The 12,230-nt window shown below is 37.6% G+C and overlaps 1 protein-coding gene across 1 annotated transcript in view; it reads right to left on the reverse strand.

The window, feature by feature from the left end:
- Window positions 1-683: 683 nt before the first annotated feature.
- Window positions 684-12,230, reverse strand: part of necab2 (N-terminal EF-hand calcium binding protein 2) — a 98,088-nt gene continuing 86,541 nt past the window's right edge. The window contains exons 10-13 of the mRNA XM_058075642.2: window positions 9,193-9,305; window positions 7,911-7,988; window positions 6,048-6,139; window positions 684-3,203 (exon numbers count right to left, since the gene is read on the reverse strand). Coding sequence (XP_057931625.1) covers window positions 3,175-3,203; window positions 6,048-6,139; window positions 7,911-7,988; window positions 9,193-9,305 — 312 coding nt within the window. The 3' untranslated portion in view covers window positions 684-3,174. The remainder of the gene's footprint in view (window positions 3,204-6,047; window positions 6,140-7,910; window positions 7,989-9,192; window positions 9,306-12,230) is intronic.

The following is a 12,230-nucleotide window of genomic DNA, read 5'->3' on the forward strand; positions in this document are numbered from 1 at the left end:
GAATTATGATGTCATATGGATAAATTAGACACTGATAACCGATAATAAAAAAAAGACTACCCGTCCTGTGCTGCAAAACGTCCTGTCGTGATTTCCCCTGAGCTCACTAGTAAACAAACAGGATGTTCACCAAACGCTCTGCTAACAAGAAAACATCAAGCTTTAACCCATCAAACCTTATCAGCCACCTGAAACGGCAGCATCGCTACAATGCCCCGGGGCTTGTTCCTATCACCATGCTATTTGGAAAAAAAATAAGCAAAAATAAGTTTGCCAGAAATGATCCAAAAGTCTAATTCTAAGCAATCTGTGATGTCATCGTGGAAATGATGGACCTGGATGACCGGCACTTCACCATTATTGAAGATATTTGGTAAGGACAAATCTACAGGTACAATTTGTCAACAAACCACAGTTAAATGTAAATATTGAACTAATAATAGATATAGTTATCAGTTGAAAAACAAATCGTGACTATAAATGTGTTGACTTGTAAAGAGACACCCTGTATAAGTATTACACAAAAAGTGCACAAACAAAGTACATGTTATACCCTTGGTACTCCAAAAGTCTAAATGTGGCTACCCATGTCACATATCAAATACCCTCATCATAAAGTCAACTGATTCATGAAAGAAGTAAAAAGTACTGCTTATAGAAGGTCAGTTTGAATACAAAGTTTGAATACAAAGTATTAATGTGTTGGTTTGTCACTGGTCCTGGGTTATGTCTCTCTGAAGACACTTAAATCATCCTCCAAAGTAATGATAATAGACCTTAATTGGTGGATTTATAGCAAAGTGACAATAACATTAGTCTGGTGACGATTAAAACAGCCATAGGAATGGACTGGTAAATTCATATTTAAAAAAAACAATGTGGTATTCACCAATGTATGTTTCCTCACAAATACTCAACATTTTAGAGGGACACAGCTGAGCAAAATGATTATTTCATTATTTGACTCGAGTCGATTTGTAAGTTCACCCAAAATAACATATTTAACTGTACATACAGAGATGTAGCAAATTTTCAAGGTTGCTTCTACTAGCTGCTAGCCGCTAGCCACTCGCTACTAGTCACTAGCTACTCGCCACTAGCCACTCGCTACTAGCGACTAGCCACTGACTACTAGCCAATAGCCACTCGCTACTAGCCACTCGCTACTAGTAACTAGCCACTCACTACTAGCCAGTAGCTACTAGCCACTCGCTACTAGCAACTAGCCACTAGCTACCACACACTCGCTACTAGCCACTTGCTACTAGCCACTAGCCACTCACTAGCAATTAGCCACTCGCTACTAGCCAATAGCTACTAGCCACTCGCTACTAGCCACTCACTACTAGCCGCTAGCTACTAGCAACTAGCCACTCACTACTAGCCACTCGCTACTAGCCACTCGCCACTCGCTACTAGCCACTCGCCACTCGCTACTAGCCACTCGCTACTAGCCACTCACTACTAGCCACTCACTACAAGCCACTAGCCGCTAGGCACTAGCAACTAGCCACTTGCTACTAGCCACTCACTACTAGCCACTCGCCACTCTCTACTAGCCACTCGCTACTAGCCACTTGCTACTAGCCACTCGCTACTAGCCACTCGCTACTAGCCACTCACTACTGGCCACTAGCTACTAGCCACTAGCTACTAGCCGCTCGCTACTAGCCACTCGCTACTAGCCACTCGCCACTCTCTACTAGCCACTCGCTACTAGCCACTTGCTACTAGCCACTCGCTACTAGCCACTCGCTACTAGCCACTCACTACTGGCCACTAGCCACTAGCTACTAGCCACCAGCTACTAGCCACTAGTTACTAGCTTGTTCCACTCTATACCACTTATCCCCAGTCAAGGAGACTAGAGGTCCCAGGTGTCTTGTGTGAAAGTGGAAGGCCAGCCAACAGATTTGCATTATTTAGTATAGTAGCCGTAGTGCAAACAGAAGTACAGCGCAAACAAGAAAAAAGCATCCTGTAGCATGCTATCCTGTGTCTATACTGTAGGTGGTGCTAGTGTCTTCTCTCTAAAAAACGCATATGTAAGTCATAAGCTATGAGAAAAGCGACTTTTAGTTTGGGAAAATACAGTAACCAGAATTAAGGAAACATCAATTTGCCAATTTCAGCATGTAAAAGTGTTGAATTGGTTCATATTTTGGTAAATACCACACAGAGTTTTTTTTCCTCTTAATTTGGATCAGATAGCGGGTTTTCCCATAGGTGTGAACAGCCAAAATACAACATGGACTTTAATCTATCTTAGGAGCCAACTCTTGGGCCATTATTTATTCCGCAAAACCAACTTAGTAATCTCAGCAAAAGTGAAAATACTTCTCATGATTTTTCCCGATCAATATTATTTGTAAACATTTCAGGAATACCGCCTGTTCTCATTCGGAAAAGGAAGTTGCAGTTCATCAAATGTAAAACTGTGTGTGATGTCATTCATTGAACATTCAAGCATTCCGTCATTTTTACTGCTTTTTTTGTTCTGGGACATACGTAAGTAAGTAAGCAGGAGCCTATTCCAGCTGACTTTGGCCGAGATGTGGGGTACACCCTGGAATGGTCACAGCCAATCACAGGGTATATGTAATACAAACAACCATTCACACTCCTACCACATGCGCAGGAGGATAATGGATGACAAGGTTTATGGTCGGCTACAAAAAAAAATAAAAAATTGCAACAATTCCAGAATGTTTCTGTGTACAAGGCCAGATACGGAAGGGGCGGATTCTATGGAAGTAAAGCTACATGGATGAGCTTTCTGTCACAGATTTAAAAACAAAAAAATGCTGCATTTCCAAAACGGGACCTTCCAAAGTAGTTTAGGTACCTGCTACATGAAAAGCTCCACCTAGGGGTCCATGCTACATGACAAACTCCGACTGGCTAGAACATAACTCATATAATAGCCTAATAATTATAAATATTGACCAGCGAACTACAATGGTTGGATGCAAATGTACTTCTTTTCACATTGTAAAATGCACTTTGTTCAATAGTCACTGCAGTTGACGCCATTCATTTGCACTGTGTAAACATGTACTTCAAGACGTTTTTGAGGGACATGAGGGAAGTCAAAGAGAGGAGGAAATGCAACGGAAAGGTGGAGGGCGTGGTGTCCAAGAGTCTCGGTGTATCATCGTCGGCTATGGTTCATGCTCAGGCCTTGTTCACACTGCACCATGCGGCTGTAGAGAGAGGATATAAAGAGGTTGGTAATGGTTTAATTTCATTTGAACATGCATCAGATTACAATTGAATGCATCACATAATCAGTTCACAGTTCCACATGTCCAAAAGGAGTAGGAAGAAGCAAAGCTTATTAAATCCTACGCCTCCATCTGGTACTTTTACAATCAGTAACTGTTACATTTGTTCACTTCCTGCTTTTCTAATATAGTTGAAGTTTTTTTAGTTTGTTTGTTTTTCTTACTTTTACAATCAGTAATTGTTACATTTGTTCACTTCCTGCTTTCCTAATATAGTTTAATTGCTTTTTTATTTTTATTATTATTTTATTTATTTATTTAGTTATTATTATTATTTATTATTATTATTATTTTACATTTTTATATTTTTATTTTTTGTCACATACCGAAGTAGTAGGTGTTATGACCATCCAATGACATAATGGGTACCATAGTAAGTGTCAATATAGTGATATATATAGCACATGATGACTGGTTCAAGACTCTTCATCCTTGTTCACTTCCTGCTTTCCTAATACAGTTTAAAAATTTTAATTTTAATTTTAATTTTAATTTTAATTTTAATTTTAATTTTAATTTTAATTTTAATTTTAATTTTAATTTTAATTTTAATTTATTTTTTGTCACGTACCAAAGTAGGAGGTGATTTGACCATACAATGAATTTTTTTTTTGGTTATTTTTTGCCTTATGATTTATTTTATCTGTTTGAAGATGAACTATATCAGCAAGTTTGAGTATTTGTGATTTTAGAACTAAGGAGTTAGTATGTTCTCTGTAGGCGGCATTATGAATTATCCTTACTGACCTTTTTTGCAGTACATTTAGCGAGTGAAGATTGCTTTTATAGTTATTACCCCATATTTCCACAACAAATTTTGCTTTGTTCAATATTGAAATATTTCTAGCCACCTTATGTTGTATATTTGTAATATGAGGTTTCCAGCTCATATTTTCATCTATTGTGATCCCCAGAAATGTATTTTCCTTCACCGTCTATTTGTATTTGCTGGTGTGTGTCCTTTCTGCTGTTACCAAACAACATGATTTTAGTTTTACTTAAGTTCAAGGACAATCTATTATCATCAAAGCATCTTTTTAGTGACCATTTCTTCTCTGACCTTTCTAATGATTTCGTTTTGATGAATTAAAAAAAAAAAGAGAGATAGGTATGGCCAAAAGTTGTGAAAACGAAACAAGTATTGGTTTCAGATGATATGCTGAAGTATAATCACAAGCATTTGATGTGTGCCAAAGGCTTTTATTGACATGTACATTAAGTTTATGTAGCGGGAGTCAATATCTGCAGTGTTGACCCTTTTCCAGTTCACTTGTGGGCCACATCCTGACTTATGGCAGCCCCATTATTGCATGATCAATGCTTGGAGTTGTTTGAATTTGCAGGTCTTTGTCCACCCGCCTCTTCTCAAAATATTAAAATCTGGGGAGTTTCACATCAAAATGTTGATGTTTTGTTATTGAGTCCTCCTGGAAAAAAACATTGTTTGTTACCAATTTGCTCTGGGATGATTGAGAAAAGATGAGAAAAGGATGTGGTACCATTTTTTTCTTAGTGGCTGTGTTCTTAGGTACAATTCTGAGTAATCCCACGCACAAATGCTTTCAGGATGGTTCACTACTGCCACGACACAGGACAAGCTTTGTTTCTGGATACCCCAAACAATCAGAAAGGGGTATCGGTATCGAACGATATGCAACACAGCGGCACGGCCAGGTGATGGTGACATTCCTCCTCCTTCGCTACAGCAGCTGCTCATCCCTTTGGGTTCCTACGGCATCTACGGCTATCAAGACCAGGAGAACCAGCGTGTACAGTAGGAGAAGCCGCCCTCCATGGTCGGGCGAGATGCATTAATGTCATTACTGCCACTTTGTGACGAGTTTAGAATACTACCAATCATTCACGGCATCTTTCAATGCATCTTGTATTGGTTTATAGTTGTTATTTCACTTCATTGATACAATTTTAGTCTTGAAAATGCGTCATTTTGGTAATGGTAATGGTTTTATTTCATTTGAACATGCATCAGATTACAATTGAATGCATCACATAATCAGTTCACAGTTCCACATGTCCAAAAGGAGTAGGAAGAAGCAAAGCTTATTAAATCCTACCCCTCCATCTGGTACTTTTACAATCAGTAACTGTTACATTTGTTCACTTCCTGCTTTCCTAATATAGTATACGTTTTTTTTTCGTCACATGACTATACAATGACATAATGGGTACTATAGTTTGTTTGTTTTTCTTACTTTTACTATCTGTAACTGTTACATTTGTTCACTTCCTGCTTTCCTAATAAAGTTTAATTACTTTTTTATTTTTTATTATTATTTTTTTTGTTTATTTAGTTATCATTGTTATTATTTTTTAATTTTTTTTTTTACAATTTTTTGTCACATTCCGAAGTACTAGGTGATATGACCATCCAATGACATAATAGTTACCATAGTAACCATCAATATAGTGATGTATGTAGCACATCATGACTGGTTCAAGACTCTTCATCCTTGTATTTAGCAAACATCAACTGCTTCTATTGTTTCTTGAATTGGCTCATCGTTGTGCATTGTTTGAGGGTCTTACTCAATCCATTCCATAGTTTGATTCCACATACTGAAATGCTATGGCTTTTTAACGTAGTCCTAGCATATTAGTGTTTTTGACTAATAAATGGCTATATATAAAACGGTGATAGAAGTGGCAAGGGAGGACTGTACAAAAATATATTAGCTGCTCTGTGGCTAAATTCAAGTCTTCTTTCATTACAGGAACTGATGTTTGTAATTATCAAACACTAACCTGGCACGGCTACTGAGGAAATGGCCTCTGGCTGGCACAGCGTGTCCACTTTCACATGCTGAAAGGCTTTGTTGGGGCCTGATTGGAGGTGCCTGGGAACACAGCGGTGAGATTGTGGTTGAAATTACACACACGGTACATTTAGATCGTTACACACACACACACATACAGCCTCGGCCTGCAAACTACGGCTGTTAGCACAAGTTCAATTATTTATGGCAGTGAGTATCTGGTACTGTATGTGGGCAGCAGAGCACAAGCTTGTAGCAGCAGGTGGCTTCAGCATCAGCAACCTTGATGCAACTCAAGTGCTGAAGTCATCCAGAAGCAGGAATGCTTGCTCATTTAATATGGATGCAATAAAAAAAACAAGAAAAAATAGAACTATGTCATGTACCGTATTTTCCGGACTATAAGTCACACTTTTTTTCATAGGTTGGCTGTTCCTGCGACTTATACTCCAGAGCGACTTATAAATGAAAAACCTGTTTATGTTACATAAACACTGGACACCTTTGCTGTTTATGTTTATTTCTTGTGTAGCTGAATAACCATTGTGTTAGCATATCTTACACCTATTCAGCCTGTTCTCTATTCTTTTATTGTTAGAACTTGCCTTCCAAGAGGACATAATGTCTGTTTTGGTCAAGTAGTTTGGAAAATAAATTACCTGCAAAAAATGCAACTTATACTCCATTGTGACTTACGTATGTTTTTTTTAACCTAATTATGCATTTTTGGCCTTGTGCTACTTATACTCCAGTGCGACTTATGTATGTTTTTTTTACCTAATTATGCATTTTTGGCCTTGTGCTACTTATACTCCAGTGCGACTTATGTATGTTTTTTTTTACCTAATTATGCATTTTTGGCCTTGTGCGACTTATACTCCAGTGCGACTTATGTATGTTTTTTTTAAACCTAATTATGCATTTTTGGCTGTGTGCGACTTATACTCCAGTGTGACTTATGTATGTTTTTTTCTTCCTAATTATGCATTTTTGGCCTTGTGTGACTTATACTCCAGTGCGACTTATGTATGTTTTTTTTACCTAATTATGCATTTTTGGCCTTGTGCTACTTATACTCCAGTACGACTTATGTATGTTTTTTTTTACCTAATTATGCATTTTTGGCCTTGTGCGACTTATACTCCAGTGCGACTTATGTATGTTTTTTTAAACCTAATTATGCATTTTTGGCTGTGTGCGACTTATACTCCAGTGTGACTTATGTATGTTTTTTTCTTCCTAATTATGCATTTTTGGCCTTGTGTGACTTATACTCCAGTGCGACTTATGTATGTTTTTTTCTCCCTAATTATGAATTTTTGGCCTTGTGCAACTTATACTCCAGTGTGACTTATGTATGTTTTTTTAAAACCTAATTATGCATTTTTGGCCGTGTGCGACTTATACTCCAGTGTGACTTATGTATGTTTTTTTTTAAACCTAATTATGCATTTTTGGCCTTGTGTGACTTATACTCCAGTGCGACTTATGTATGTTTTTTTTTTTAAACCTAATTATGCATTTTTGGCCTTGTGTGACTTATACTCCATGTGTGACTTGTGTATGTTTTTTTCTCCCTAATTATGCATTTTTGGCCTTGTGCAACTTATACTCCAGTGCGACTTATGTATGTTTTTTTAAACCTAATTATGCATTTTTGGCCTTGTGCAACTTATACTCCAGTGCGACTTATGTATGTTTTTTTAAACCTAATTATGCATTTTTGGCCTTGTGCGACTTATACTCCGGAGCAACTTATAGACCAGAAAATACAATACATTACAATAAAGGTTTGTTGAAGGTCACATCAAATTACTAAATTCTTGGTCCAACTTGGCAGTGAAATCCTTACTTTTTCCACTCCTCCTCTCCATCCCAGAACTCATAAACCACGAAGGACAGACCATCTGGCAGACGCACCGCAGTCACACTGCAACAGAAGTGGAGGAAAACGGGGAAAAAAGTTAAGGCAGAATAGCCATTAGGCAATTAAAAAGGAAGAAAGTGATTGGTGGCATACAACTGCCCCCTAGACATTAATGTTTTTTTGAAAAATGAATAATATTACAAAAAAAGCCATTATTTTCATTAGTGAATGAGTTGTGGACTCCTATGCACGATAAAGCTTTCTAGATCTTCCAGACTCTGCACCTTTTCCTGCAGTCTTTCCCGCATCCAGTCCCAAATGGTCTGTGTAATTTACTCCATCCCACAGAGCCAACTCCGCTATGATTGGTCACGCTCCCTCGGCTCGCTGTAGGCACACTCGATAATACTCCACAAATAACTGCTTACTTATTTATTTACTCAAAATAAACACTGAACAAAACACATAAGACACTGATAAATTATTGCTTAGAGCTTGCTCTTACGTATGACTCTTCAACACGACCAAGTGATGTAGGAAAACTGTCAGGCAGTTTGGAATTGGCCCATGTTCACAAAACAGATATATTTTTCTATTGCTGGCTGGGAATCAGTAACTCCAACCACTTCTGTCTGATGCTTGCCTCTTTAGGCACAATTTTGTGGTGTTCATATTTACCTATGTAAATGATACTTTGTAATTTTATGACTTTATTGTAGTGTACAATGCTTTCTTTTGAGTGTAGTTTGCTGTACATAACACAAAAATTACATTATGCCCACAAAAAAAACCCAAAAACCCAGGAAATTGTCTTTATATACTCAAATTTACAGCTGATGTCACATATAGAGTATAATGTTCATACTCTCTTGGAACTTTCATTGCTGAATTTTTCTCCGCAGTGCCACTGATGTCTTACGCGTCTTGGGACCGCTGGTGCTTGAACCTATTCTGACGTGAAAACTGCTGCTGTTGCTACCGTGGGATTCTGCAATCTTACTACATTCAAAATTCATGGCAGACCTAAACAGGTTCATGTGCTTCGTTGTGCTGACATGCAATTTGCAGGCTAGTCAATTAGCGTACTGTACATGCTCCAATAAACCGGCGGCTATACAGTACTACATCATCAGGTAGTAGTAGACCGCTGCTATTTGGAATGGTCTCTATACATCTGAACCTTTTTGAACCAATGACCATCCATGTGCTATATGTACAGTATTTAACATACATGAAAAAACATGATCATCAGGAACGGAAGACTTACTGAAAGCAGTCCCTCTGAGTGGAAACATTCTTCAGGTATTGCTTCAGAGCCTCACAAAACTCGCCAAGCTTCTTTTGGGAAACAACCATCTCCTGACGGATCAGCAATAACGACTGCAAACAGAAAAAAAATATAAAAGTCTTCGTGTTTACGCCATTCAGTGAGAGATTAATGGAGTAAACATTGTTTGGGTCTCAGAGTTTCATATTCTCAGAGACCACGATTAGACTCAGCAAATATACAAACATAAGGTGGCCAGAAATATTTCAATATTGAACAAAGCAAAATGTGTTCTCAATCAGAAATCACTCCACACTCTTTATTGTTCTCTGGTTCTACCATATCTTACTTATTGTGTGGAAATATGGGCTAATAACTATAAAAGCAATCTTCACTCGCTAAATGTACTGCAAAAAAAGGTCAGTAAGGATAATTCATAATGCCGCCTACAGAGAACATACTAACTCCTTATTTCTAAAATCACAAATACTTCAACTTGCTGATATAGTTCATCTTCAAACAGCTAAAATAATGCATAAGGCTAAAAATAACCAATTAGCTAAAAATGTCATCCAATACTTCTCTACAAGAGAGGAGAAATATGATCTCAGGGAAGAACTACATTTGAAACACTTATATGCTAGGACTACGTTAAAAAGCCATAGCATTTCAGTATGTGGAATCAAACTATGGAATGGATTGAGTAAGACCCTCAAACAATGCACAACGATGAGCCAATTCAAGAAACAATACAAGCAGTTGATGTTTGCTAAATACAAGGATGAAGAGTCTTGAACCAGTCATGATGTGCTATATATATCACTATATTGACACTTACTATGGTACCCATTATGTCATTGGATGCTCATATCACCGAGTACTTTGGTATGTGACAAAAAAAAATCACAAAAAAACCTTAAACTAAATTATGGAAAGCAGGAAGTGAACAAATGTAACAGTTACTGATTGTAAAAGTACCAGATGGAGAGGTAGGATTTAATAAGCTTTGCTTCTTCCTACTCCTTTTGGACATGTGGAACTGTGAACTGATTATGTGATGCATTCAATTGTAATCTGATGCATGTTCAAATGAAATAAAACCATTACCATTACCAAATACAGTAACCTTCTCCGATTCCTAAAAGGTTCTACCATATATGGTCAATTGGAGGTGTTTCTGAATGCAAATACCATAGTCAATATTGTCAATAATCTTTCATAATTGTTCTGTAGTAGGGTGTAGTAATAAATATTCATTAGGCATCGCTTCTCCTTTGTGCTCTGCAAAGTCAAACAAGGTTAAACTGTGGTGTGCAAATATTATACATGATCATAGATCCACAGTAGACCCCTGATAAAAAATTCAACATCAGTTGAATTGCCGCAATTTACATTTGGCCAAGTCAAGTAGTAGACCCCCCCCCCCCCCCCCCCTCCAAAAATGTCACAGGCCCCAAGTTGAAGAATCTGATCCAGATGAAGTAAAAGTTGCTACAGATGCTGAGTTCCAATAAACATCAGTATGTCCGTCGAAACATGGTAATGGTAATGGTTTTATTTCATTTGAACATGCATCAGATTACAATTGAATGCATCACATAATCAGTTCACAGTTCCACATGTCCAAAAGGAGTAGGAAGAAGCAAAGCTTATTAAATCCTACCCCTCCATCTGGTACTTTTACAATCAGTAACTGTTACATTTGTTCACTTCCTGCTTTCCTAATATAGTTTAATATATATAATATATATTTTTTAATTATTAATTTTCAATTTTTAATTTTCAATTTTTAATTTTTAATTTTTAATTTTTAATTTTTAATTTTTAATTTTTAATTTTTAATTTTTAATTTTTAATTTTTAATTTTTAATTTTTAATTTTTAATTTTTTGTCACATAGGTCCTGGGTTTTACCTGAGGGCTACCAGTCGGACCAGATGCCTGAGCCACCTCATCACCTGAGGAGCATTAGTTCTACCTCAAGTGTCTCAAGGATGACCGTGCTTATCCCTGAGAGACCAGCTACTCTTCGGAGAAAAGTCATTTTGAATGCTTGTACACAGGATCATGTCCTTTGGGTCACTACCCAAAGCTCATGATGGTAGGAATATCCATCAACCGGTAAATTGAGAGCTTTGTCTTTCGGCTCAGCGCTCCAAACCAATGCAGAGTCCGCATCACTGGAGACGAGGCATCAATCCACTTGTCAATCCTGTGTTCCATCCTTCCCTCACTCGTGAACAAGACCTAGAGGCACTTAAAACTCCTATACACTCCCTATTGCGGAGATAGTACTTGGTCCTTGTCCTGGTCAGAACCTTGGACTCGGACTAGGAGGTGCTGATTCTCACGGCACCTCGTCTACGAACCGATCCAGTGAGAGTTGAAGGTCGTAGTTCGATGAAGCCACCAGGATATTTTTTGTTGGTCCCTTAAGTTTGATACTGACATTGCAGAACTGGTCCACTTCAAGAACCACTCACCAAATGTCTTTGTATTGTCTTACCTTTTTTGTATGATTTTATTATAGAAGTCATATTTGCAAAATCTCTTTTAAGTTTTGAGGGCAAGGGCAAACTTCACAAGTATTTTCAAGGTGATTTGCATTCCAAACCCAAGATGGATTCCTCAGAGATCTGCATCATAATGGTCTCAAGTTGTATGACTAGATATTCAATATGCAAAAATACCATTGGTGCTTATTAAAAGCCTGTTATTATACTATGTGTATGTTTTTACTTGTGTATGTGTATGTTGTCAATGCCTCATAAAAATATCTCCAATTATATTTAATAAGAGTCTTTCGGATGTAAATCTAAACCAAAGTCCAACCTTTACATGAGTTTTTCTCTTTCCGAAAGGAACGGAATCTTTCCCGAAAGCAATGGTATACATGGAAAGGAATATTCCAATCGCGTGTCTACATGCGCCGCTATAATCAACCAGAATAGTCAATGCGGCATGCCCAGTAAAACGTAAACACCAACATCACGTGATACCGACTTCCTAGCGTTTTTCTTTACTTGTTGGAATAACTCC

The sequence above is a fragment of the Doryrhamphus excisus genome, linkage group LG1, assembly GCF_037039965.1.
Source record: "Doryrhamphus excisus strain RoL-2023G ecotype Guam linkage group LG1, RoL_Dexc_Guam_v1.1, whole genome shotgun sequence".
Lineage (NCBI taxonomy): Eukaryota > Metazoa > Chordata > Actinopteri > Syngnathiformes > Syngnathidae > Doryrhamphus > Doryrhamphus excisus.